Source organism: Hoplias malabaricus, chromosome 2, assembly GCF_029633855.1.
Source record: "Hoplias malabaricus isolate fHopMal1 chromosome 2, fHopMal1.hap1, whole genome shotgun sequence".
In the NCBI taxonomy this organism is placed as follows: Eukaryota; Metazoa; Chordata; class Actinopteri; order Characiformes; family Erythrinidae; genus Hoplias; species Hoplias malabaricus.
Genome location: NC_089801.1, coordinates 6,436,594 through 6,461,906, shown reverse-complemented (window position 1 = coordinate 6,461,906; position 25,313 = coordinate 6,436,594). Strand labels below are relative to the sequence as shown.

Genomic DNA, 25,313 nt, shown 5'->3' with positions numbered 1-25,313 from the left:
GTGAGGTTAAATGCTCTCCGTGTCGACAGCTCTCTAGAGTCTGAGACAGACCCATGATTTCAGAAGAGATGTTGGATGAGCCCGTGTCCAGAAATCATCTGCCTCTACAGTGGACCTGTCCCGACCCTGTTATTGTAGCCAGCAGGACCCGGGGCTGAGAGCCTGGAAGATCCAACTGAGAGGTGCCACCAGGCTCAGAGCAACATGAGGACACGGCTAGATCTGACACTTTCACACGTTTAAATCAGACGCCGCTGGTCACCAGTTAAGTCTGGCAGCTGAGTTTTAATTAGCTTTAGTTTTATTTAACATTAACATTAAGTTAAGAAGGCCCTGTGAAGGACTGGCGCCCCCTCCAAGGTGTATTCCCGCCTTGCGCCCAATGATTCCGGGTAGGCTCTGGACCCACCGCGACCCTGAACTGGATAAGGGTTACAGATAATGAATGAATGAATGAATTAAGTTAAGAAGGCATCGCAAACCGAGACTGAGTCGACTGATTTGAATGATTCAACTCTGAATCATTAGTTGACAATTGATACGAGAGACTCCCCGATGCTCGAAGAATCGATTCTCCTCTTCACTAACTAAGATTAATCAGCAGCTTTCTGTTCAGTCGACTGGTAAGTCGTTTAACACACGGCACAAAGAACAATCCGCCTGTATCTGCCGCTGCAGCAGAGCGTAAGGTAGTGAAGAGAAGTGAGTTTTCAAACCAGAAATAAGTCTTTCATTTTCTCATTTACTTTTTATTCGTTGATGAAAAGTGTAAAACTGCTACACTGTCCCTCACTGCAATTGCCTCAGCTCCTCCTGCGGACTCCAATTCCCATGAGTCCCGGGCATTCCCAAGATGTCCATTCAGAGTGCCAGGCCTTGCTGCCCCTCCCCTGAGTACTGACTGGAGACACCTGTGCTGGACTCTATAAGCAGCGTTCTCAGTACAGAACACTGCGTACGCTCTGTGTATGTGTCTAGTTTTTAATGTATTTGTTCATTAAAAGTTTATATCCTTTCTGCAGACGTCTGTCTCGCCTGGTTTCTACCGACTAAAACATTTCGTCATAGATCTCATCTTCAATTTGTGATCTTTATCTAGTTCTTGTCTAGTTTTCGTTATGAAAATAGTTGTAAACAAAAATATATCGTCATAGCTTTCATTAACGAAACGAACACTGCTGGTCAGTGAGTGCAGGATGTGAGTCCTACCTGAGGTTCTCTCCTCCCTCTGCGACCTCGTGCTGCAGGCCTGCGCTCAGACTCCCCACGTAGTCCTTCAGATGAGCCAGCGCCAGAACCTTCCAGATCTCCTCATCACTGACCTTCCCAAAGGGGTCCAGGTTCATCCGCAGAGTCCCAGAGAACAGAACCGGGTCCTGTGGATCAGAACACATTTACACCACTAAAACACACATTTACACCATTAAAAGCTCTCGTTCACTCACACACAGTAATCCTGAAATGGTCTGTGTGTGTGAACGAATGGAGGAAGGAAATGTTCCTCCTGCACGTGATGCACAGACTCCGCCCCCATGTCTAAAACATGCCTTTGATTTTTCGCTGCGAGAGAGCGCCTGACACAGAAAATCTCCTGCTGTGTGCTGCATATGTGAACGATTGCTCCGCGACAGCTCCTGACCCGATACTCCAGGGTTTCTCTAGAAATTCTCTGGAGTTCATGTGGGAAAGAGGCATGGCAGAGACTAGGCTTATGTGCAGCTCCAGTAACACTAAAGGAGTAATCAAAGACAAATGACCTGTGGGATGATGGTCAGTCTGCTCCTGAGGTCGTGGAGCCCCATGCTGGCGATGTCCACTCCGTCTATGAGGATCCGTCCCTCTGCTGCTTCAATGATGCGGAACAGACAGTTGGTCAGACTGGACTTTCCTGCTCCGGTCCGACCCACAATCCCAATCTGGAACAGAATCGTAGGTCAGGTTAGTACACACATACACACACACACAGCTACAGTGGTAGGTAGCCACCTCAACACCTGGGGAGCAGTTGGGGATAAGGGGTCCTGATCAAGGACATTTAAGCTGTGGATGTTGAGGGAGGATAAAGCCCACGGCTGCCCTCCAGGATTAACTCCTCACTCCAGAGAACACATTTCCACTGTTCCACACACCTCTAGATTTAGAGTAGAAATTATTTAGAAATGAATCGATTTTGAATTCATTCCTTGATTCTTGACTCAGTCTGCACCACAGTGACTTGTGAATCAATTCAGATTCAATTCCCTTTGATTCATGACTCATTACTTGACTCAGGTTCACATCTTTTTAAAATAAGAATCAATCCTGACATGACATGAAGTGCAATGACTCACACCCCAGTGAGAAGTGACTCAACTCATGACTCAGACACAACTCGGGCTGGGATTTAAGGTGACTTGTTTCTAGACTGGGCCTCACAGCCCAGTGACTCATCAATCGATTCAGATTCTATTTCCAGTGACCCAAACCTCAGCTTGGACTTACAAATCTGATTCAATTACTTGTGATTCATGACTCATTATTTGACTCAGATTTGCATCCTAGTGATTCATGTCTCAGCTTCTGATATGACTTGCATTCTCTTCTTAGTGATTCATGAATCGGCTCAGACTCACATGCCAGTGACTCATGAACTGACTTGGACTGAATATTAAGGGATTAATAACTAGAGTGTAACTTGCATTCCAGTGACTCGTGAATCGATTTGTGACTCCCTCCCAAAGACTTGTGACTCGTGAACATCTCTGTAGTAAATTTAGCATCATGCTACAATCAGACAGCAGTTTTAGAGGTGAGTTTTGACCCCCATCTTCACAAATATAAAGAAACTGATTCACTAAACACTTCAACAGTGAAGACGTGAAGCAGCTGGTGGTCCTCTCTTCAGCTGATGGCCAGCTCTGAAGAGGCTGTGTGCTTTATGACCTTTAGTTCAGGAGAATGGGATTGCTGCCCGTTCCTCAGACGTCTGGGTGGAGAATTAGAGCTGCGATTCCTCCTTAATCCAGTCACACCTGCAGCACCGTGCCCATCCCCCATGTCCCCTTTCATTTCTCCTTTTGATGGAACACACAGCGCAGGCCTCTCACCGCGCTCTTGAATTAAGAATGTTCTCCGGCTCTCGGCGCCGAGTCATTTTGCTCAGAGGTGTGTTGACACTTCGGGCAGCTCTTGAGACCTGAGCGCTATATGAATTTAATCGAGGTGTCACATGGTTGTCATCCACCTGAGCCCAGAGCCTCCTACCTTCTCCGTGGTCTCGATGTCGCAGGTTATCCCGTGCAACACCAGCTCCAGCTCCGGACGATAGCGGACCTTGTATTTTTCAAAACGGATCTTTCCTTCAGACGGCCAGTCTCCTGGAGGACGGTCGTCGGTGACCCACTCGGCCTAGAGACGGGACGGAACAGAAGACAAGCGCTCAGGGTTTATGTAGAGGGGGTTAAACCTTCCCCGGCTGAGAGAACGAGGGTCAGAAAGGTCTTTACTCTAACAACTGCATCACTCCAAGCCCAGGGCACAGACAGAAGAGTTTAGAATACTTTTATTTCCAAATCTCAAAGATAAAATGTATGATCTCCTCAAATAAAGACTTTAAAACAAGGGAATAGAGTCATGTCTTTGATGGTTTCCTTATTACATTTTAATCTATAAAACATTAATGTAACCTTTAACCTTGTGTTACTTCATTGCTCCCGTGTCATCTCTTTGTCATTCGATGGAGATCATGTGTGAATATTAAAGTTTGAAGTGTTAAGGCCTTTTCACACTGAGTACGATGTTTTCGTACGTAAAAACATGGATGTGATTTCTAACGCAGTGGAGCCTTCACCACGTCTCAGCGCTGAGATCACAGGGCGACGCTGGAGGAGTAAATTAATAAATGGATTCATTCAATCGAAGCAATGATAAATTTAATCATTTTACTGTACACACATCGACTAAACGCCACACTGACCCCGCCCCCGTCTCCAGGACAACGCGGGGGTTCAGCAGTGTCTCTGAGGCTCACTGGGGGAAGTGTGAGGTTCGGCTTCTGTGTGATGCTCCTCTCAGTGAAAAGGTTACATTCTCTTTAACCGCTACAGTTTAGTACACAGTGTGTTGATTTTGTTTTGTGCTTTGTGTTCCACTACGAACAAGTCGAGCTGTTCAGCCGCCGTTTACTACTCATTTGTTTGGGCTGTAACCATGACAACGGCGCTCTGTTTGGTCGCCTGATTGATTCAAAATCTGACACAGTCCCTCAGTTTCAGACTCGGTTTGTTTTTAAACACTGACGTGTGTTTATATGAAACACGCCTTTATTTGAAACATTAAAAAGCACTAAAAAGTAATTTTTGTTATAACAATTCTAAATAAATATTTGCATATTTTTAAACACACACACACACTCTCTCTCTCTCTCGCTCTCTCTCTCTTACACACACACACTCTCACACACTCTCTCTCTCATACACACACACACTCTCACACACACACACTCTCACAAGCACATACACTCTCTCACACGCACACACACACACGCTCACACGCGCTCTCTCTCTCACACACACACATACACACACACACACACACTAAGGGATGTCATCATTTAAGGTGAAGTTGGGTAGGGAATTCAGACCTTACCCAGTGTCTGAGACGCATGCGTCACCATGGGCTCTTATGGGTTAATCATCAGAGAACGATGGGCCCTGTGCCGTCTGTGTGGGAAAAGCCAGAGAAAATGAGAAAGGAGCACGTTTACCTCGTTTGAAATCTCCGCGTACTCGCTCACTCTCTCCACCGCCACGATGTTGGTCTCCAGGTCCGAGGTCATTCGTACGAGCCAGTTCAGAGTCTGGGTCACCTGTCAGAACAGAGCACCGCGCTCTAAAAACACTGTGGATTACAGCTCATTAATAACTGTGTAATAACATGGTAATTCTATGGTAATAAGCTGTAATTATTCACACATTTAATTTCCTATCTGTTACTAAATAAAAATGCACTGATTTTACTTTCACACAATCTCTACTTTTATGATTTAATCCAGGCACAAATCCATCTCATTACAATAAAATTACCATGTTATTATCCTCTTATTACTGATCTGGGACCTGCGACTTACTGCTCAAACTTTAAACACTGATTCAGGACTTAACTTCGTGTGAAAGAATAAAGTGTGAAAGTTATGGCTTTGAAACATAAAAATGTTCCACACCACAGCCGCGTGGGGCCCACGTACGGAGCCCAGCTGCTCCCGGAACAGTCTGTCTGTCGGAGAACTCTCGGCCCTGAGCGTGGAGGCCCTCCAGGGTCAGTGATGGGACCAGTGTGAGTTAAACAGGGTCCATCTGCACCGTATCATCCACTCAAGGCTCATGTGGATCCCATATGTCACTTTCCACATTTTTAATCCTGTGCAACTGCTCTCAGAAGGGTGTGGACTTACGTTTAAGGCGTAGGAGATGGACAGTCCCACCATGCTGCTGGGCAGAGTCTCCCGGGAGATCACCGCCAACAGAGCAGCGAAGAACACCACCAGATTTCCCAGGAACTCCAGTCGGATGGCCAACCACCTGCCATTCAACAAGAAAGGGGAGTTCATTTATAGAGCAGTGAGGAGTGATTTAAAGCGAGCTGTAGCTGCTCAAACAGGAATGATTCAGTCTTGATTTAAAAGAGTCTAAAGTCGGGGCTCCTCTGATGTTCTCAGTTCTGTCTCAGAGCGGCGCAGGAGATAAACGCAGCTTCTCCGAGTTTATTCTCCACCTGAGTCAGGACTAACTCTAGTTCCTAAAGATCTGAGAGCTCTGCTCGGCTCTGATCTCTGTATCACATCTGATCTGACACTGTCCCGCACCATGAGGACATTTATAGAGCAGTCACAGACTGGTTTGAGGGGGTGGAGTGAGACTCTGGCAGCTGGTCTTTTGTGGAAGTCCAGCTCAGAGACCATTACTGTAATCAATGCTAGAAATAAAGGCATGGATAAGTCTCTCCAGCTCTGGTTCAGTCTGAAAATCTCAGATCTACTGATGTTCTTAAGATGGAAAAATACTGATCTAGTAACTGCTTTAACATGAGACCCTGTGTCTCGTCCAGTTAGTGATGTGTTCAAGGCACTTCCTTTTAATGAGTCACTGGACCAGAGTCGTTTGGGGACAGGGCCAAGTAAATGGGTTTGAAACATGAGGTTTTCAAGAGGCACAGACTGGAGATGATTAAAGGAAGGCTTGTCTACACAGATGTGTTCACCTCCTGAGTGAAGGGGATCTAGACTCCCTCATCTCTGCACGAAAACATCCTCAAACTTCTCTCAGGTCTCACACTGCACTCAGGTCTGTGATCAGATGCTGATTTAGAGTTTAGTGTGTACTATAAAAGTATTTCAGGAGAAACACGGCAGGTTCCGACTTCTCTTTTCAGGCACAAAATGGACGCCACGTCTGCTGTTTACCACTCTGTTGTTTCTTTCATAAAACAGCTGCCCGTCTGGAATTTCTGAGGCATGACGTTAAACAGAGTGTGTACTGGGTCTAACTGGCCTCAACTCACAACCGCTTAACGTTAACGCCGCCGTTGCTGTGGTTTCCAAAGACCACTGTTCCCCTTAGAGACGGGATTAGAGACGACACCAGATACATTTCAGGGGGCAGCTGTGGGAGTCGGAACGACGCAGTGGAAAAGCACCTTTAAGTAAAGGGTTGTGATTGTGTCCCGCCTCTGACCCCAGACCAGACACCGACCTGTTAGACACAATCCAGGGGTAGATGCTCTTCAGGTTCTCGTCGATGGTGGCTCTGTTGCGCTGGAGGAAGCGGTCCTGGTGGCCGTAGGCGCGGATCACCGAGAGACCAGACACGGTTTCACCAAAGTGGGAGTAGATGGGAGAGCGAGACACAGAGTCCAGTCGCCTCAGCTGCCTGGATGTGGACACGTAGAACCTCTACAACAGAAAACAACATCAGTGTAACATTTAGACTCACTTTCCCTGCTCACCTGGGCGTTAACTCTGGTTCTGATTCTGGTTCTGTTTACACAGGGTCCCCTTCCTGAGAAAGACCCACTCTATGCACTGTAACAGTTACTGTGATCCAGGAGGGGGAGCTATAGAGTATCTATAGAGTGGAATAAATGAGTGTCTCTCTGATGGTGTTGATATAAGAGGCGGAGTCAGTGAGTCAGTGGGTGGAGCTATAGAGTATCTATAGGGTGGAGTAGATGTTTCTGGTGATGATGGTGTTGATATGAGGTGGAGTCTGTGGGAGGAGCTATAGCTGCAGTGTCTCTCTGATGGTGTTGATATAAGAGGCGGAGTCAGTGAGTCAGTGGGAGGAGCTATAGCTACAGTATCTCTCTAATGGTGTTGATATAAGGCAGAGTCAGTGAGTCAGTGGGTGGAGCTATAGAGTATCTATAGGGTGGAGTAGATGTATCTGATGGTGCTGATATAAGAGGCGGAATCATTAAGTCAGTGGGAGGAGCTATAGAGTATCTAAAGGGTGGAATAGATGAGTGTCTGATGGTGTTGATATGAGGTGGAGTCAGTGGGAGGAGCTATTGCTGCAGTGTCTCTCTGATGGTGTTGATATAAGAGGCGGAGTCAGTGAGTCAGTGGGAGGAGCTATAGCTGCAGTGTCTCTCTGATGGTGTTGATATAAGAGGCGGAGTCAGTGAGTGGAGCTATAGCTACGGTATCATTACCTGAACGAAGAAGTAGATGACTCCTAGGGGCAGGATGACAATGATGAAGAAAGGAGTGGCCAGACAGATGACAAACAAAGTTCCGAGGACGCCAAGGAGACACATCACCCAGGAGCGGAAGGACATAGGGATCATCTCGTCCACGGTAAAAATGTCCTGAGGGAGGAGAAAGTGTTCAGAACCGTCTCTGAGGCAGAGTAGGGCAGAGAAACTGTTTTCTCCAGGTGCCAAGTCATTATTCACACCGTGGTCATTACTCTCGCACTAGTTGCCCGGCTATCGTCGGGTTCCGACAGCTCGGCGCCCGCACGCTGACATTCAAATCAAACGCCTGGACGTAATGACCTTAAAGAGGACAATAACACGATAACAAGTCCACCTCCTGACGCCGAGTGGAGGAGGTGAGATGTGCGAGGACCTGTTGCAGTGAGGCCACGGATAATGAGGGAACACAAAGGCGAGAACTCGAGCAGCAGACAGAGCAGACGCCGAGACCTTCTGGGATCTCACCGCTCGCACAAAACCACCTGCATCCTTTTCTCTTCTCATTCTTCTACATCTCTAAATACAGCAGCAGCTCTCCTGAGGAGGTGAAGGCATGTCCACCCTCTCCTGTGAAATGTCCACTGTGGAGAGACCTGTGTGTGTTTACAGCGCCATGATTTACTCCCTTCATTCACCGGCTGTGACGTGGAACCAGGAGAAATCAGCAATCACTGACACGGAAATGATCTCCTTTCTCCCCTCACTGTCCTCTCTCTCAGCTCCACTGTCCCCTCACTGTCCCCCTCTCAGCTCCACTGCCCCCTCACTGTCCTCTCTCTCAGCTCCACTGTCCCCTCTCTCAGCTCCACTGTCCCCTCACTGTCCCCCTCTCAGCTCCACTGTCCCCTCTCTCAGCTCCACTGTCCCCTCTCTCAGCTCCACTGTCCCCTCACTGTCCCCCTCTCAGCTCCACTGCCCCCTCACTGTCCCCTCTCTCAGCTCCACTGTCCCCTCTCTCAGCTCCACTGTCCCCTCTCTCAGCTCCACTGTCCCCTCACTGTCCCCCTCTCAGCTCCACTGCCCCCTCACTGTCCTCTCTCTCAGCTCCACTGTCCCCTCTCTCAGCTCCACTGTCCCCTCTCTCAGCTCCACTGTCCCCTCACTGTCCGCCTCTCAGCTCCACTGTCCCCTTACTGTCCTCTCTCTCTCAGCTCCACTGTCCCCTCTCTCAGCTCCACTGTCCCCTCACTGTCCCCCTCTCAGATCCACTGTCCCCTCACTGTCCCCCTCTCAGCTCCACTGCCCCCTCACTGTCCCCTCTCTCTCAGCTCCACTGTCCCCTCTCTCAGCTCCACTGTCCCCTCTCTCAGCTCCACTGTCCCCTCACTGTCCCCCTCTCAGATCCACTGTCCCCTCACTGTCCCCCTCTCAGCTCCACTGCCCCCTCACTGTCCCCTCTCTCTCAGCTCCACTGTCCCCTCTCTCAGCTCCACTGTCCCCTCACTGTCCCCCTCTCAGATCCACTGTCCCCTCACTGTCCTCTCTCTCAGCTCCACTGTCCCCACACTGTCCTCTCTCTCAGCTCCACTGTCCCCTCTCTCAGCTCCACTGTCCCCTCACTGTCTCCTCTCTCAGCTCCACTGTCCCCTCACTGTCCCCTCTCTCAGCTCCACTGTCCCCTCTCTCAGCTCCACTGTCCCCTCACTGTCTCCTCTCTCAGCTCCACTGTCCCCTCACTGTCCCCCCTCTCAGCTCCACTGTCCCCTCACTGTCCCCTCTCTCAGCTCCACTGTCCCCTCACTGTCCACTCTCTCAGCTCCACTGTCCCCTCACTGTCTCCTCTCTCAGCTCCACTGTCCCCTCACTGTCTCCTCTCTCAGCTCCACTGTCCCCTCACTGTCCCCTCTCTCAGCTCCAATGTCCCCTCACTGTCCACTCTCTCAGCTCCACTGCCCCTCTCTCAGCTCCAATGTCCCCTCACTGTCTCCTCTCTCAGCTCCACTGTCCCCTCACTGTCCACTCTCTCAGCTCCACTGCCCCTCTCTCAGCTCCACTGTCCCCTCACTGTCTCCTCTCTCAGCTCCACTGTCCCCTCACTGTCTCCTCTCTCAGCTCCACTGTCCCCTCACTGTCTCCTCTCTCAGCTCCACTGTCCCCTCACTGTCCACTCTCTCAGCTCCACTGTCCCCTCTCTCAGCTCCACTGTACCCTCTCTCAGCTCCACTGTCCCCTCTCTCAGCTCCACTGTACCCTCTCTCAGCTCCACTGTCCCCTCACTGTCTCCTCTCTCAGCTCCACTGTCCCCTCACTGTCCCCTCACTGTCCTCTCTCTCAGCTCCACTGTCCCCTCACTGTCTCCTCTCTCAGCTCCACTGTCCCCTCACTGTCCTCTCTCTCAGCTCCACTGTCCCCTCACTGTCCTCTCTCTCAGCTCCACTGTCCCTTCACTGTCCTCTCTCTCAGCTCCACTGTCCCCTCACTGTCCTCTCTCTAAGCTCCACTGTCCCCTCACTGTCCCCTCTCTCAGCTCCAATGTCCTCTCACTGTCCACTCTCTCAGCTCCACTGCCCCTCTCTCAGCTCCACTGTCCCCTCTCTCAGCTCCACTGTCCCCTCATCTGTCTCCTCTCTCAGCTCCACTGTCCCCTCACTGTCCACTCTCTCAGCTCCACTGCCCCTCTCTCAGCTCCACTGTCCCCTCACTGTCTCCTCTCTCAGCTCCACTGTCCCCTCACTGTCTCCTCTCTCAGCTCCACTGTCCCCTCACTGTCCACTCTCTCAGCTCCACTGTCCCCTCACTGTCTCCTCTCTCAGCTCCACTGTCCCCTCACTGTCTCCTCTCTCAGCTCCACTGTCCCCTCACTGTCCCCTCTCTCAGCTCCAATGTCCCCTCACTGTCCACTCTCTCAGCTCCACTGCCCCTCTCTCAGCTCCAATGTCCCCTCACTGTCTCCTCTCTCAGCTCCACTGTCCCCTCACTGTCCACTCTCTCAGCTCCACTGCCCCTCTCTCAGCTCCACTGTCCCCTCACTGTCTCCTCTCTCAGCTCCACTGTCCCCTCACTGTCTCCTCTCTCAGCTCCACTGTCCCCTCACTGTCTCCTCTCTCAGCTCCACTGTCCCCTCACTGTCCACTCTCTCAGCTCCACTGTCCCCTCTCTCAGCTCCACTGTACCCTCTCTCAGCTCCACTGTCCCCTCTCTCAGCTCCACTGTACCCTCTCTCAGCTCCACTGTCCCCTCACTGTCTCCTCTCTCAGCTCCACTGTCCCCTCACTGTCCCCTCACTGTCCTCTCTCTCAGCTCCACTGTCCCCTCACTGTCTCCTCTCTCAGCTCCACTGTCCCCTCACTGTCCTCTCTCTCAGCTCCACTGTCCCCTCACTGTCCTCTCTCTCAGCTCCACTGTCCCTTCACTGTCCTCTCTCTCAGCTCCACTGTCCCCTCACTGTCCTCTCTCTAAGCTCCACTGTCCCCTCACTGTCCCCTCTCTCAGCTCCAATGTCCTCTCACTGTCCACTCTCTCAGCTCCACTGCCCCTCTCTCAGCTCCACTGTCCCCTCTCTCAGCTCCACTGTCCCCTCATCTGTCTCCTCTCTCAGCTCCACTGTCCCCTCACTGTCCACTCTCTCAGCTCCACTGCCCCTCTCTCAGCTCCACTGTCCCCTCACTGTCTCCTCTCTCAGCTCCACTGTCCCCTCACTGTCTCCTCTCTCAGCTCCACTGTCCCCTCACTGTCTCCTCTCTCAGCTCCACTGTCCCCTCACTGTCTCCTCTCTCAGCTCCACTGTCCCCTCACTGTCTCCTCTCTCAGCTTCACTGTCCCCTCACTGTCCCCTCTCTCAGCTCCACTGCCCCTCTCTCAGCTCCACTGTCCCCTCACTGTCTCCTCTCTCAGCTCCACTGTCCCCTCACTTTCCTCTCTCTCAGCTCCACTGTCCCCTCACTGTCCTCACTCTCAGCTCCACTGTCCCCTCACTGTCCTCTCTCTCAGCTCCAATGTCCCCTCACTGTCCACTCTCTCAGCTCCACTGTCCCCTCACTGTCCTCACTCTCAGCTCCACTGTCCCCTCACTGTCCTCTCTCTCAGCTCCAATGTCCCCTCACTGTCCACTCTCTCAGCTCCACTGTCTACTCACTGTCCTCTCTCTCAGCTCCACTGTTCCCTCACTGTCCCCTCTCTCAGCTCCACTGTCCCCTCACTGTCCTCTCTCTCAGCTCCACTGTCCCATCACTGTCCTCTCTCTCAGCTCCACTGTCCCCTCACTGTCCTCTCTCTCAGCTCCACTGTCCCCTCTCTCAGCTCCACTGTCCCCTCACTGTCCCCTCTCTCAGCTCCACTGTCCATACACCAGCCACTCTGTAGTTCTACAAACGTGTTGCATACTTTACTCACCCCTCTTTCCCCTGTTCCTCAGCGCTCAGGACCCCGACAGAGCAGGTGTGATGCTGTGGTGGATCATTCTCAGCGCTGCAGTGACACTGACGTGGTGGTGGTGTGTTACTGTGTGTTGTGCTGGTGTAGAGTGGATCAGACACAGCAGTGCTGCTGGAGTTTTTAAACCCCTCAGTGTCTGGACTGAGAACAGCCCACCGACCAAAAAACATCCAGCCGACAGCGTCCTGTGTCACTGATGAAGGACTAGAGGACGAGCGACACACACTGTGCAGCGACAGATGAGCTACTGTCTCTGACTTTACATCTACAAGGTGGACCAACGAGGGAGGAGTGTCTCACAGAGTGGACAGAGAGTGGACACAGGGTTTAAAAACTCCAGCAGCACTGCTGTGTCTGATCCACTCTACACCAGCACAACACACACTAACACACCACCACCACGTCAGTGTCACTGCAGCGCTGAGAATGATCCACCCTGGGGACAACAGGGGGAAAGGTGGGGTAACAGAGTTTTCAGACACTGCAGAACTACACAGTGCTCCTGTGTGGTCAGTGGAGCTGGGAGAATGAACTACACGAGCTGCTACTCTACAAACACATTCCACAGACACTTCTGCTCTGTACCTTGGCGAAGCGGTTGACCACTCGTCCTGAGGGTGTCGTGTCGAAGAACAGCATGGGCGCTCGGAGGATGTTGGACAGGAGGCGAGAGTGCAGTGTCCTGGACGCACGGATCGCTCCATCGGCCAGAAGCAGAGTCCCCACAAACACCAGGAAACCTGGAAGAGAGCAGAGATAAGGTCAGGCTCATCCATCACGTCCTGGAGGACTCACATGCACACTTCAGGCAAGGCTCTGTCAGAGTGAGAGGAATCAGGGTCATCACAGACAGGCTAATGGATCTGCATTAACATTCTCAGCCAGCAGTTTGTCCTCCTCCGGGGCTCAGGACGTGGAGGAAGGGGGGGAGCAGTGCTTTAGCAATGTATTTTCAGAAAGGAATCAGTGCTGACCATTTCAGTGCACGAAATATACAAGGGTTCTTACTACTGGCACTTTTCCACTTCATAGTCCCTACTCTACTGGTCTCTACTCTCTGATTGGTCCCTGGTTGGATCCAAGGAGCGTTTGAACCTCTTCAAAAGACCACGGCATCATTTTACGAGCTGCCGTCGTGAGTCGGATAAAAACAAACTTGATCTCTGCTGCAGCTGGAGATTTTACAGATGGAGAGTTGGTGCTGGTCGTCTGCGTTGCGTGGCGTAGAGTGACGACTCTGGACGATCAGCGCTCTGCAAGGTTTACACGCCACGGTTTAGTCCCTACTCGACTCGCTCTGAACCACGAGAGAACAGCCACTAAACAAGAACCTGCTTCCAGAACCAGGACCTGATTCACCTGGTGGAGGAGGGGAACAGACGAGTATAGACCAGTAGGGACCATGCAGTGGAAAATGACCAGAGTCCTATGTTTCCAGGACCCTATGTTTGTGAGGGATGTCACAGCTGTAGATTTTGTTCACTGTTGAGACTTCACTCAGGACCAGTATAAAAATATACCGAGGTCATGGCAGGTGCTGAAACAGAGGAATGGGGAGGGACGATTTTCTCATTCGCTGTTGAATGACTAAGGACCTGCTCATTCACCTCTTTATGAAGTGTGCTGTGTGTATGCCGTGTCCTCTCCTGTCCTCTGTGCACAGTGAGCTGTGTGTGTGTGTGTGTGTGTTGTTCGGAATATAACGACCATACGGACTGTGTTTATCTGAACCTGCTCTGACCGCTCAGTGATTTTAAGGCAGTGCACTTAATGCAGGTGAGTTATTATAATTCCAGACAGAGATTAATTAAAGTGAAGTGGGGCTTTTTCATCTGGGAGACAACATCAAAGCACAGGCATCTTTCCTTAAACGTCCACTGTTCATCATCCAGCGTGAGGACGGAAAGCACAGCCTTTGCTTACTTTACCATCTGTCAGCGTTCCTACAGATTTCAGAGTCTCTGCCTTGCATTTCCTCTCTGTCAACACACCCTAGGAATACAGGGGACAGGAGACATGGCTCCCTAGGAATAAAGGGGACCGAGGACATGGCTCCCTAGAAATAAAGGGGACAGAGGACATGGCTCCCTGGGAATTCAGGGAACCGGGGACATGGCTCCCTGCGAATATAGGGGACAGGGGACATGGCTCCCTGGGAATACAGGGAACTGAGGACATGGCTCCCTAGGAATAAATGGGACAGGGGACATGGCTCCCTGGGAATAAAGGGGACCGAGGACATGGCTCTCTGGGAATATAGGGGACAGGGGACATGGCTCCCTGGGAATACAGGGAACTGGGGACATGGCTCCCTAGGAATATAGGGGACAGGGGACATGGCTGCCTAGGAATAAAGGGGACCGGGGACATGGCTGCCTAGGAATATAGGGGATATAGGACCCTAATAATGTAGGGGACAGGGATATAGCACCTTATTGTAAGGGACTGGGGATAGGGCACGCTAATAATAAGGGGAACAGGTCATACAGCACCCTATAATATCACCCTGAATAATCACACACAGCTGGATTCCTAAAGCCTGCCCACTGCCCGGTCCACCCCGAGGCCAGGCGGGGGACCTAATGAGTGCAGCCTGGAGGGGTGGGGGTTTCTCAGTAATCACGAAGCCCGAGAGCCAGCGCCGTCTCCTGCTGCTCCACACTCTGCCGGAATTCAGGCACTGAGCGGTTCTTAATGTGTGCCTTCATCCTTCACAGCATCCACTAAACTCTCAGGACCTGCGTTTCTCCACAGGCACCAGACCCTTACAGAGCGACAGAGTGAAGGCTGCACAGATTAAAGCTGCACTGTCTGAGTGTGTGTCCGTGATGTTAAGGCCGGGTAGGAACACAGTTCCCGCGTGCTGTAGTCTCAGTGCCATTACCTTGTGCGATTCCCAGAGCTCCGAAGACACCTATCCTCATGTCTCGGATGTGGGCCGGATAGTCGCTCCCGTTGGGATACGTCTCAGAGTCGTTGGTCCACGCGCTCAGCCACAGGTTCTGACCAATAAAGGCCACATTCTGGAGAAAATAAACTACAACAAACGTAGTGGCGTAGACCCAGCCCATGGACCTGAGGTACTGCAGATACACGGATAACTTCACCTGGTGGAGAGAGGGTTAAAAACACACGTCGGTAGGTGCATTGGAGACTCAGAAGTGTCCGTAGGTGTGAGTGTGTGAGTGAATGTGTGAGTGTGTGTCACCCTGTGAAGGACTGGCGCCCCCTCCAGGGTGTGTTCCTGAATTGTACCCAGTGATTCTGGGTAGACTCCGGACCCACCACCGCCCTGAACTGGATAAGGGTCACAGACAATGAATGAATGAATGAATGAATGCATTCATTCTGAGCTCCATCAGGAAACAGCTCAGTGACACTGTATTTTTCTAAACCTGTGCCTCACACATTGACTTCATGAGACAGGTATGAGACACAGGTGAGAAATCCCCTCCCCACCGTCAGAGATAATGACCCATTAGACCCTGCCACATCGGTGAGAACAACTGAATCATTTGTATTTATTTATTTACTAAAGACACGGACTGCTTTGTAGCAGCAGAGATCTTCCAAACTGTACTACAAGCCCCTCCCCCTGCCATCAGCTGAGCTCTGTGCCTCTGTGCAATTACAAACCATTTACCTTCAGCTTCACAGACTCTGTCAGGAACGTACTGCTGAATTAGCCTACGATTGTGGGAAAACCTTGTTCTCTGGTTTGATTACATAGTCCGGTCTCCAGCGCAAACCGACCACACAGCAGCAAATGGAGAGGATACAACAGTTTTATCGGAGTGTTTTTTTATTAAAATTGTAATGTTGTTTAAAGCTGCCTTTGTTTGGGAGGATGTGCTGAACAAACTGCTGTGGGTTTCAGAGGTGGGGACCGCACCTTTCCCGTCTCCATGGCCTCCTTCTCGATCAGACGCTGGCCTCTCTTTGTCTCGTCAGAAACCCTCTTACTCCTGGCTGAGCTACTCCGTCTCACTGTGAGGCTTAATTGAAGGGAAAAAGAAAAGCACAGCGTCAGGAACAGAATCACGTTCGCTCAACTGGAGGAGACGCAGAGATCCAGAGGAACCGCCCACTCAGGACCACTACAGCATTACACCAGCTCCTCATTTCTCCCCTCACTGTCCCCTCTCTCAGCTCCACTGTCCCCTGACTGTCCCTTCTCTCAGCTCCACTGTCCCCTCACTGTCCCCTCTCTCAGCTCCACTGTCCCCTGACTGTCCACTCTCTCAGCTCCACTGTCCCCTCACTGTCCTCTCTCTCAGCTCCACTGTCCCCTCACTGTCTCCTCTCTCAGCTCCACTGTCCCCTGACTGTCCACTCTCTCAGCTCCACTGTCCCCTCACTGTCCTCTCTCTCAGCTCCACTGTCCCCTCACTGTCCTCTCTCTCAGCTCCACTGTCCCCTCACTGTCTCCTGTCTCAGCTCCACTGTCCTCTCTCTCAGCTCCACTGTCCCCTCACTGTCCTCTCTCTCAGCTCCATTGTCCCCTCTCTCAGCTCCACTGTCCCCTCACTGTCCTCTCTCTCAGCTCCACTGTCTCCTCACTGTCCTCTCTCTCAGCTCCACTGTCCCCTCACTGTCCTCTCTTTCAGCTCCACTGTCCACTCACTGTCCTCTCTCTCAGCTCCACTGTCCCCTCTCTCAGCTCCACTGTCCCCTCCCTGTGCCCCCTCTCAGCTCCACTGTCCCCTCACTGTCCCCTCTCTCAGCTCCACTGTCCCCTCACTGTCCTCTCTCTCAGCTCCACTGTCCCCTCACTGTCCCCTCTCTCAGCTCCACTGTCCCCTTACTGTCCCCTTTCTCAGCTCCACTGTCCCCTCACTGTCTCCTCTCTCACCTCCACTGTCCCCTCACTGTCCTCTCTCTCAGCTCCACTGTCCCCTCACTGTCTCCTGTCTCAGCTCCACTGTCCTCTCTCTCAGCTCCACTGTCCCCTCACTGTCCTCTCTCTCAGCTCCACTGTCCCCTTACTGTCCCCTTTCTCAGCTCCACTGTCCCCTCACTGTCTCCTCTCTCACCTCCACTGTCCCCTCACTGTCCTCTCTCTCAGCTCCACTGTCCCCTCACTGTCTCCTGTCTCAGCTCCACTGTCCTCTCTCTCAGCTCCACTGTCCCCTCACTGTCCCCTCTCTCAGCTCCACTGTCCCCTTACTGTCCCCTTTCTCAGCTCCACTGTCCCCTCACTGTCTCCTCTCTCACCTCCACTGTCCCCTCACTGTCCTCTCTCTCAGCTCCACTGTCCCCTCACTGTCTCCTGTCTCAGCTCCATTGTCCCCTCTCTCAGCTCCACTGTCCCCTCACTGTCCCCTCTCTCAGCTCCACTGTCCCCTCACTGTCCTCTCTCTCAGCTCCACTGTCTCCTCACTGTCCTCTCTCTCAGCTCCACTGTCCCCTCACTGTCCTCTCTTTCAGCTCCACTGTCCACTCACTGTCCTCTCTCTCAGCTCCACTGTCCCCTCTCTCAGCTCCACTGTCCCCTCCCTGTGCCCCCTCTCAGCTCCACTGTCCCCTCACTGTCCCCTCTCTCAGCTCCACTGTCCCCTCACTGTCCTCTCTCTCAGCTCCACTGTCCCCTCACTGTCCCCTCTCTCAGCTCCAATGTCCCCTTACTGTCCCCTTTCTCAGCTCCACTGTCCCCTCACTGTCTCCTCTCTCACCTCCACTGTCCCCTCACTGTCCTCTCTCTCAGCTCCACTGTCCCCTCACTGTCCTCTCTCTCAGCTCCACTGTCTCCTCACTGTCCTCTCTCTCAGCTCCACTGTCCCCTCACTGTCCTCTCTCTCAGCTCCACTGTCTCCTCACTGTCCTCTCTCTCAGCTCCACTGTCCCCTCACTGTCCTCTCTCTCAGCTCCACTGTCTCCTCACTGTCCTCTCTCTCAGCTCCACTGTCCCCTCCCTGTCCCCCCTCTCAGCTCCACTGTCCCCTCACTGTCCCCTCTCTCAGCTCCACTGTCCCCTCACTGTCCCCTCTCTCAGCTCCACTGTCCCCTCACTGTCCCCTCTCTCAGGTATAAACCTACCTGCCGTTGCGGTGAGCATGGCGCTGACTGTGACGTAAGCTGTTTTCTCTCTTCAGTGTGACAGAGACCACGTCCTCGAGGGGGCTGTCAGCCTGGGGCTCCTGACCCTCGGGGACAATGTCCATCTGCTCGGTGTCTGAAGCGGAGTCTAGGTTAGAGAACAATGGCATAATCAGTTCATGCTGCTGGATATTTGGAGGCTATCCGCGGTGGGGACTGAAGCCTTCATTGAAGAACGCTCCCGTGTTCTGGAACATCAAGAAACGAGGAGAAATGATGAGAAACAAAGACTTTTAGACTTGAGCGTAAACACTGACGCCTCGTCTTTCAGCCTCTGTTTAAGCCTCTCTTTCTCTCCCCGAGTGCATGTCACCAACAAAGAGACTTATTTACAAAGACCTGTTTACTTCCTCTGTGCACTGACCACGACTGTAAGGTGCCTGGGACTGTTCTGACACACTGCAAAGAAGCTTTTCACAGTTTCGCAGCAGAGTGTTGACGTCCAGATCTCCCAGAATCCTCCGCAGATAACTACAGGAGACGGTGTGAAAACAGTGTGAGCACAGCCTTAGGTCTTACCCTTGTGATCTTCAGACTTCTCACTCTCCTCCTGCGCGTACGTGTCCAGGAACTCCGAGAACGCCCCTCTGCTGGCCCTCAGACTGCTGTAGGAACCCACCTCTGACACCACGCCGTCCACCAGCACCACTATCTCGTCCACGTGGGGCAGGAAGCTGATCCCATGGGTCACTAGGATACGAGTCTAGAAAGAGGTGAGTGGATATATTTCAGATTAAATCTCGCAGGAAATTCACAGACGACAGCTGAATGTCCCCAAATGAAGATTGACACTGAGCTGAGACAGACGTCCGGTCGTTTACTTCGCAGCGAGGAAACCGGTATACGTCTTTGTTAATGAAGAGCTGTTCTACAGACTGCATCGTGAACCACTCTGAGACACTTTCTTTGAACATAAGACGGGACTCTGAGAGACGCTGAGTGCCCCCTACTGGACCTCCCTGGAACCTCCACATCACTGCCGCTGCTGAAGAAATGAAAACGTGAAATAAAACTATGTTTATTTTAGTGTGAAAGTGGGAAATGGACGAAGGGTCCTCTGTGACATCACTGCTGGACGATGACCAGTGTTGTGTCCACACTCCATTCTGAGGGACCTGGGATGGTTCTTTAGGTTCTGGAGTGATGGTTTAATCTGATGTAAATGACTCTGCGGTGACCGCTCGGGGGCAGCTGTAGACCACAGCCCTTTAGATCCGAGCATGTGACAGCCCCACCCAGTGGTCAGAACTGGAACTCCCACTGCTTCCATAGCGTTTTACACCGGATCAGATTCTGAAAACTGATCCTGAGAGTAAAGAGCTACACTCAGAGTTCGGGTCAGAGTCACGTCGTCGGCTCAGAACCGAGGGACTTCACGAATGTAGCGTTGCGTAAATAAGATGACCACAACGACGACAGTGAAGCGGCTGGTTAAACTCGGCCTAGGGGTGGGTTCGGATCGAGATAAACATGAGAACTCAACATCCGAGACACAGCTAAGAGCTGCTGTCCACCGTCTGTGTCTCACCTGCGTCTGTGTTAGAAAACGTATCAGTTATTGATGGTCACACGTTAGGACCTCCGCTCTGGCTGTGGGGAAGAGTCTGACACTTTCAGATTCTCTGCGGCTCAGACTTTAATCTCAGCTTTAATTAAGATCTGGAATAATACGCTCTGTTATGGGCTTGTTTAGGTGCCATAGGACGGAAAGACCGCTCTTCAGCTTCATTACACAGCTCCTCACAGTGCTGTGATTTGTGGAGGATGTGAGAGGATGTGAGAGGCAGCTCCTGTTTTCCAGCAGATGAACCAAATACCTCTGTATTTACCTCCTTCAGTCGTTATAATCACTTTCTGGTCAATGGCACTCAGTCTTTATTTGGAGCATGATGTAAACAGAAATAATGACAGATGGAAAACAGGAAGGAAGCCATTCAGTCTTCCACTGCATTTAAGATTGTTCCACGTAATAAGACTCACCTTATCCTTCAGTAGACCCTTGGGTCCAATCACCCTCTCAAACAGATGCTTCCCCACGTGGGAGTCCACAGCGGACAGAGGGTCATCCAGCAGGTAAACGTCCGCTGAGCTGTACGCCGCTCGAGCCAAACTCACCCTCTGCTTCTGCCCTCCGCTCAGGTTGATGCCCTGGGGGGGGGAGAGGAAACATCAGCTGATCTCATCCAACTGCATTCAGATCACACCCCCGTTTCAGGGGCGACAGGAGACGGGTATAAACACCTAATTAGGTCCATTAGGAACAGGTCAGTAACTGGACTGGGTCTGAACACAACACCCCAGACTTCCAGGAGTAAAGATTTCTCAGTGTAAAACAGCACAGAACCTGGGATTCCATCATTAAACCTATTTATGTTGAAGACTGTACTTACATTTGATTATTTATTAATGCAAACTTAGTAAAGCAAAGCCAAAGACACTTTTACAGAAATGAAGTTATAGTTTATAAAGTTTATTATTATTGTTGTTATTAATAATAACATTCAGAGGTGACTCTCTAAATAAAACTCTGAAAGCAGCGCTTGATCACAACCTTTGAGCCCTCAGACAGCACTGCATTAAAAACACTGCAGGGGCTCAGAACATTTCTGGGAAATACAAAGCCCTTTTTCACCAAAAGAACTCTGGTTCTTGAACTGGTTCCATTTGGACTTATAAGAACCTTGAGAACCCTAAGAACTGCTCCTTGCTCCTGTAACTAGACACGCCCACAGATGTCCTCCCGGTTCGTGCTGAAAAACCCACCGCAAATGAACTTTTCAGGTTCCGGAGCCTACTTTTGTTGGTGGAAATGCGCTGAACGCTTCAAAATGAGGTTCAACAACCAAAACAGAGCCCGTTCCACGTTGGTAAAAAGCCACTAAAAGTGTGTGAAGTGTCTCTTGCTGCGTCCACAAACACAGGTTAAAACTCCACCACGCAAAGAAACCCAGACACAAAGAAGAAACTCCGCCTCCTTCTCTGGGTCCGAGCTTATTTATTTACTGAGGTGAAGTGGAGAAGTGTCCTGAGGTCAAATCAAAATCTGAATTTCTTTATGGAAACAAACGCAGTGAACTCCAGGCTGAAGAGGAGAGAGGAGATCCAGCTCGTTATCAGGGCACAGGCTGTGCTGAGTTGTCCTGAGGGCGCGGCTAAAGCTGGTGTGTGCTGTATCTATAAAAAGATGTCATTCACTTTAGTTCAGAAACCGCCTTTAAGAACCCAAGCCGTTATTCTGTTCCCACCATCTGTAGATCAGTCAGTCAGACCTCCTCAGAGCTCTCCACAGGGAGCAGGTTATCTAACAAGCCAAGACACCATAAACCTTACTTTCTCTCCGATCTCTGTCTGATCTCCTCCAGGAAGCAGCTCCAGGTCCGGCTTCAGAGCACATGCCTCCACCACCCTCTGGAACCTCTGCTCGTTCAGATCAGAACCGAACAGGATGTTGTCTTTCAGAGTGGCATTCTGAATCCAGGCCTGCTGAGGTACATATGCCACCTTTCCCTGGAGAGGTGAGAGGAGGAGAGAAGAGAAAGGAGAGGAGGAGAGGAGAGGAGAGGAGAGGAGAGAGGAGATGAGAGGAGGAGAGGAGAGAAGGAGAGAGAGGAGGAGAGAGGAGAGAAGGAGAGAGGAGGAGAGGAGAGAGTATGAAAAGAGAGGAGGGGAGAGAGAAGAGAGGAGGAGAGGAGAGAGGAGGAGAGAGGAGGAGAGGAGGAGAGGAGAGAGAAGAGAGGAGAAGAGAATAAGAGAGGAGGAGAGAGGAGGAGAGGAGGAGAGGAGAGAGAAGAGAGGAGGAGAGAGGAGAGAGGAGGAGAGGAGAGAGAAGAGAGGAGGAGAGAGGAGGAGAGGAGGAGAGAGGAGGAGAGGAGGAGAGAGGAGGAGAGGAGAGAGGAGAGAGGAGGAGAGGAGAGAGGAGGAGAGGAGGAGAGGAGAGAGGAGTAGAGGAGAGAGGAGGGAGGAGGAGAGGAGGAGAGGGGAGGAGAGAGGAGGAGAGGAGGAGAGAGGAGGAGAGGAGAGAGGAGGAGAGGAGAGAGGAGTAGAGGAGAGAGGAGGAGAGGGGAGGAGAGAGGAGAGGAGAGAGAAGAGACGAGGAGAGGAGAGAAGAAAAGAGAGAAGTAGAGAACAGAGGAGAGGAGAGAAGAGGATTTAATAAACAGCTGTTGTAATAAATCGTGCAGCTACTTGAAGAGAAAATAGTCGCCTGGAACAAATCATTCATTTCATCAATATCTCACTAAAGTCTGAATGCCATCAAATCCTCACAGAAACATCTAGTGTCGAGCCTTCTCTGCAAAGCAGTTGTGGAAGACGCGTGACCTATTAATAAATGAGCAGGTGTTCGGGCTGTGTGCTGAGGTGCTGTTGTCTCGTGTTGGACTCGTGTTTGGACCCAGTGCCCTCTCTGAACCGGACCGATGCCCTCCCTGAGCAGAGCGCAGGGTTGACTCTGGACACACACTGATCCGCTGAGAGTGTGTGCTGGTGGTGATTGGGGCGGGCTGGAGAGGCGCTGATCTGACCACATGTGGGCTGCAGCGTGAGTGCTCCACAAACAGCCCCTCGTCGGTCTGATTACCTTGATATTGATGGATCCAGAGAGGCGGTGCATCTCCCCCAGCAGCGCTGACATCAGGGAGGACTTTCCTGACCCCACCGCTCCCACCACCGCCACCAGACGACCCGGATTAATGTCCAGAGAGACACTGAGGAGACAACACACAGACAAGCCATCAAACACAGACACAGCTGAACAGGCCCTTTATCCACCCTGTATTTACCCCTCTGGGTCTGTGGGCTTTACCCCTCTGGGTCTGAGAGCTTTACCCCTCTGGGTCTGAAGGCTTTACCCCTTTGGGTCTGAAGGCTTTACCCCTCTGGGTCTGAAGGCTTTACCCCTCTGAGGTCTGAGGACGTTACCCCTCTGGGTCTGAGGGCTGTACCCCTCTGGGTCTGAGGGCTTTACCCCTCTGGGTCTGAAGACTTTACCCCTCTGGGTCTGAGGACTTTACCCCTCTGGGTCTGAGGACCTTACCCCTCTGGGTCTGAGGGCTTTACCCCTCTGGGTCTGAGGACCTTACCCCTCTGGGTCTGAGGACTTTACCCCTCTGGGTCTGAGGACCTTACCCCTCTGGGTCTGAGGGCTTTACCCCTCTGGGTCTGAGGGCTTTACCCCTCTGGGTCTGAGGGCTTTACCCCTCTGGGTCTGAGGGCTTTACCCCTCTGGGTCTGAGGACCTTACCCCTCTGGGTCTGAGGACCTTACCCCTCTGGGTCTGGAGGCTGTCCCCCTCTGGGTCGTTTAGAGTGAGCACACTTGTAGTCAGTGGCACGGCTGACTGCGTTAGTGGTGTCTACTGATGGCTTCTCCCACTGTTGACCATCACCCTTCAGTTTGAATTACATCTCTCCCACAGATTTCCCCCACAGATGAATGAATCGGGCCGAGCCGGCACCAAGGGGTCAGAGAGATTCTGAGAGACGCGCTTTGAAGCGCGGAGAGCTGCACAAACAATGAACTCTAAAATAGTCTGCTACTGCTGCAGTGTTCACAACAGAGAAAGCGCCCCCTCGAGTGTCCCCTACGAACGCAATCTCGCTGCTTTAATTACAGCACAGCAGCGGGGGGGCGCTGGAGGAGGTCAGGAACTAAATTACTCAGCAGTCAGCGCAGTGCTTTGTTCATACAGCTTTAGCATAGTGTCACACACACACCTGGGGTCCTCTTCATACACCACCCTCCATTTACTGCTGCACAGATACGGTCAACACAGAGACCCCAGCAAGACCTCGTAGACCCCTGAAACTGTCACCATCACATACACTACACTCCCTTCTCACCCCAGAGACATCTCTGAGAAATACAGAACCAGAGACACTCACTTCCTCAGAGTCGGATCTGCGTCGCTGCCCCAGGCGAAAGTGCCTCTCCTCACACTCACTGCTGAACCTGGAGAGGGACAGTGAAACCAATCATTTTTACAAAACAATAACGTTCAGCCCGACAGTTTCCACGTCCGGGGATAACTCTCAGCGCCGGAGAGACGGAGCTGTGACATGAATTCAGATCTGACGAGTCGCACTGACACAGATCGGATCTCAATACCACATACGGAATTGGCCCGAATGTGATTTTAAAAAGTTCACACACACCCCACACCTGTCACACAAAGAAACAGATCGTATTTGGGCCACTTTTATCTGAACGCAGCCCAACACTCAACTCTTACATAAAATACTCTCAGGAGACTCTCAGAAAGCGGCAGAGACCAAATCAGCGATTTCAGGAACATTTTGGGACATATTCCTTAGTAAAAGAAAAAAGACAATAATCAGAGTTCGACATCACAGCTGCGTTCGGACGTCTGAACATTTAACATAAACACGTTGGAAAAAGAAAAAATGCCCTGCCGCTTCTACTCAGGTCTTATTTAAGGCTTCACTGTTTCCTAAAACATGAATAACATGGTGAACCTACTGCAGCTGCTGTCACGCTGCACTGCCATCACGTCCAGGTCCTCTCCGCCAAGGAACTTCTCCAGTCTTTTTTTAGACACAGCTGTCTGAGAAACGAAAGGGAGTGAATCACTGTATTAGACGAGAAATATCAGAGACGGGCTGCTGCTATGTGCCACATAACAGGAGAACGCTAATACGACATGGACAAAGGGAAACACTGCCTAGTCACTGAATTGAGGCTTTTATTTAAGTACAATTTTCACCGTTGAAAATAAATGGCACATGGCATTTACAAACATTTTTGAAAGAATGTTTATTTCTGAAGAGTTAGTGGGTTTGAGTGAGTAATAGCATTCACCAGTCAGTTTATGGAATTTTTTCCCTCCTAAGTACTTCGCACAATATTTTACCGAGTTGTATAAGCATTTAGGAACCACAGCAACTCAGCTACAAATTGGCAGACCACGTACATTTAGAGAGCAGGGGACACAGAGTGTTGAGGGCCCCAGAGTGTTAAATTCTCAGTGTGTTTGTGTATGTGTGTGTGTGTGTGTGTGTGTGTGTGTGTGTTTACCTGCACCATGGCAGAGATCAGCATGGGGAGCATGCCCAGAGGGAAGCGCAGGATGTTGAAGAGAGAGATGGAGGTAAAAG

At 51.3% G+C, this 25,313-nt stretch overlaps 1 protein-coding gene across 1 annotated transcript in view; it reads right to left on the bottom strand.

The window, feature by feature from the left end:
- The window catches only part of abcc2 (ATP-binding cassette, sub-family C (CFTR/MRP), member 2), a 57,816-nt gene that overhangs the window by 5,319 nt on the left and 27,184 nt on the right, over positions 1–25,313 (bottom strand). Inside the window, exons 13-30 of the mRNA XM_066651462.1 lie at positions 25,234–25,313; positions 24,679–24,763; positions 24,084–24,150; positions 22,781–22,907; positions 21,532–21,708; positions 20,182–20,349; positions 18,721–18,904; positions 18,142–18,289; positions 15,998–16,100; positions 14,990–15,212; positions 12,691–12,845; positions 7,687–7,842; positions 6,729–6,928; positions 5,432–5,558; positions 4,745–4,846; positions 3,244–3,387; positions 1,758–1,916; positions 1,210–1,376 (exon numbers count right to left, since the gene is read on the bottom strand). The exon at positions 25,234–25,313 is cut by the window's right edge and continues 67 nt beyond it. Of these exons, the coding sequence (XP_066507559.1) occupies positions 1,210–1,376; positions 1,758–1,916; positions 3,244–3,387; positions 4,745–4,846; positions 5,432–5,558; positions 6,729–6,928; positions 7,687–7,842; positions 12,691–12,845; positions 14,990–15,212; positions 15,998–16,100; positions 18,142–18,289; positions 18,721–18,904; positions 20,182–20,349; positions 21,532–21,708; positions 22,781–22,907; positions 24,084–24,150; positions 24,679–24,763; positions 25,234–25,313 (2,572 nt within the window). The remainder of the gene's footprint in view (positions 1–1,209; positions 1,377–1,757; positions 1,917–3,243; positions 3,388–4,744; positions 4,847–5,431; positions 5,559–6,728; positions 6,929–7,686; positions 7,843–12,690; positions 12,846–14,989; positions 15,213–15,997; positions 16,101–18,141; positions 18,290–18,720; positions 18,905–20,181; positions 20,350–21,531; positions 21,709–22,780; positions 22,908–24,083; positions 24,151–24,678; positions 24,764–25,233) is intronic.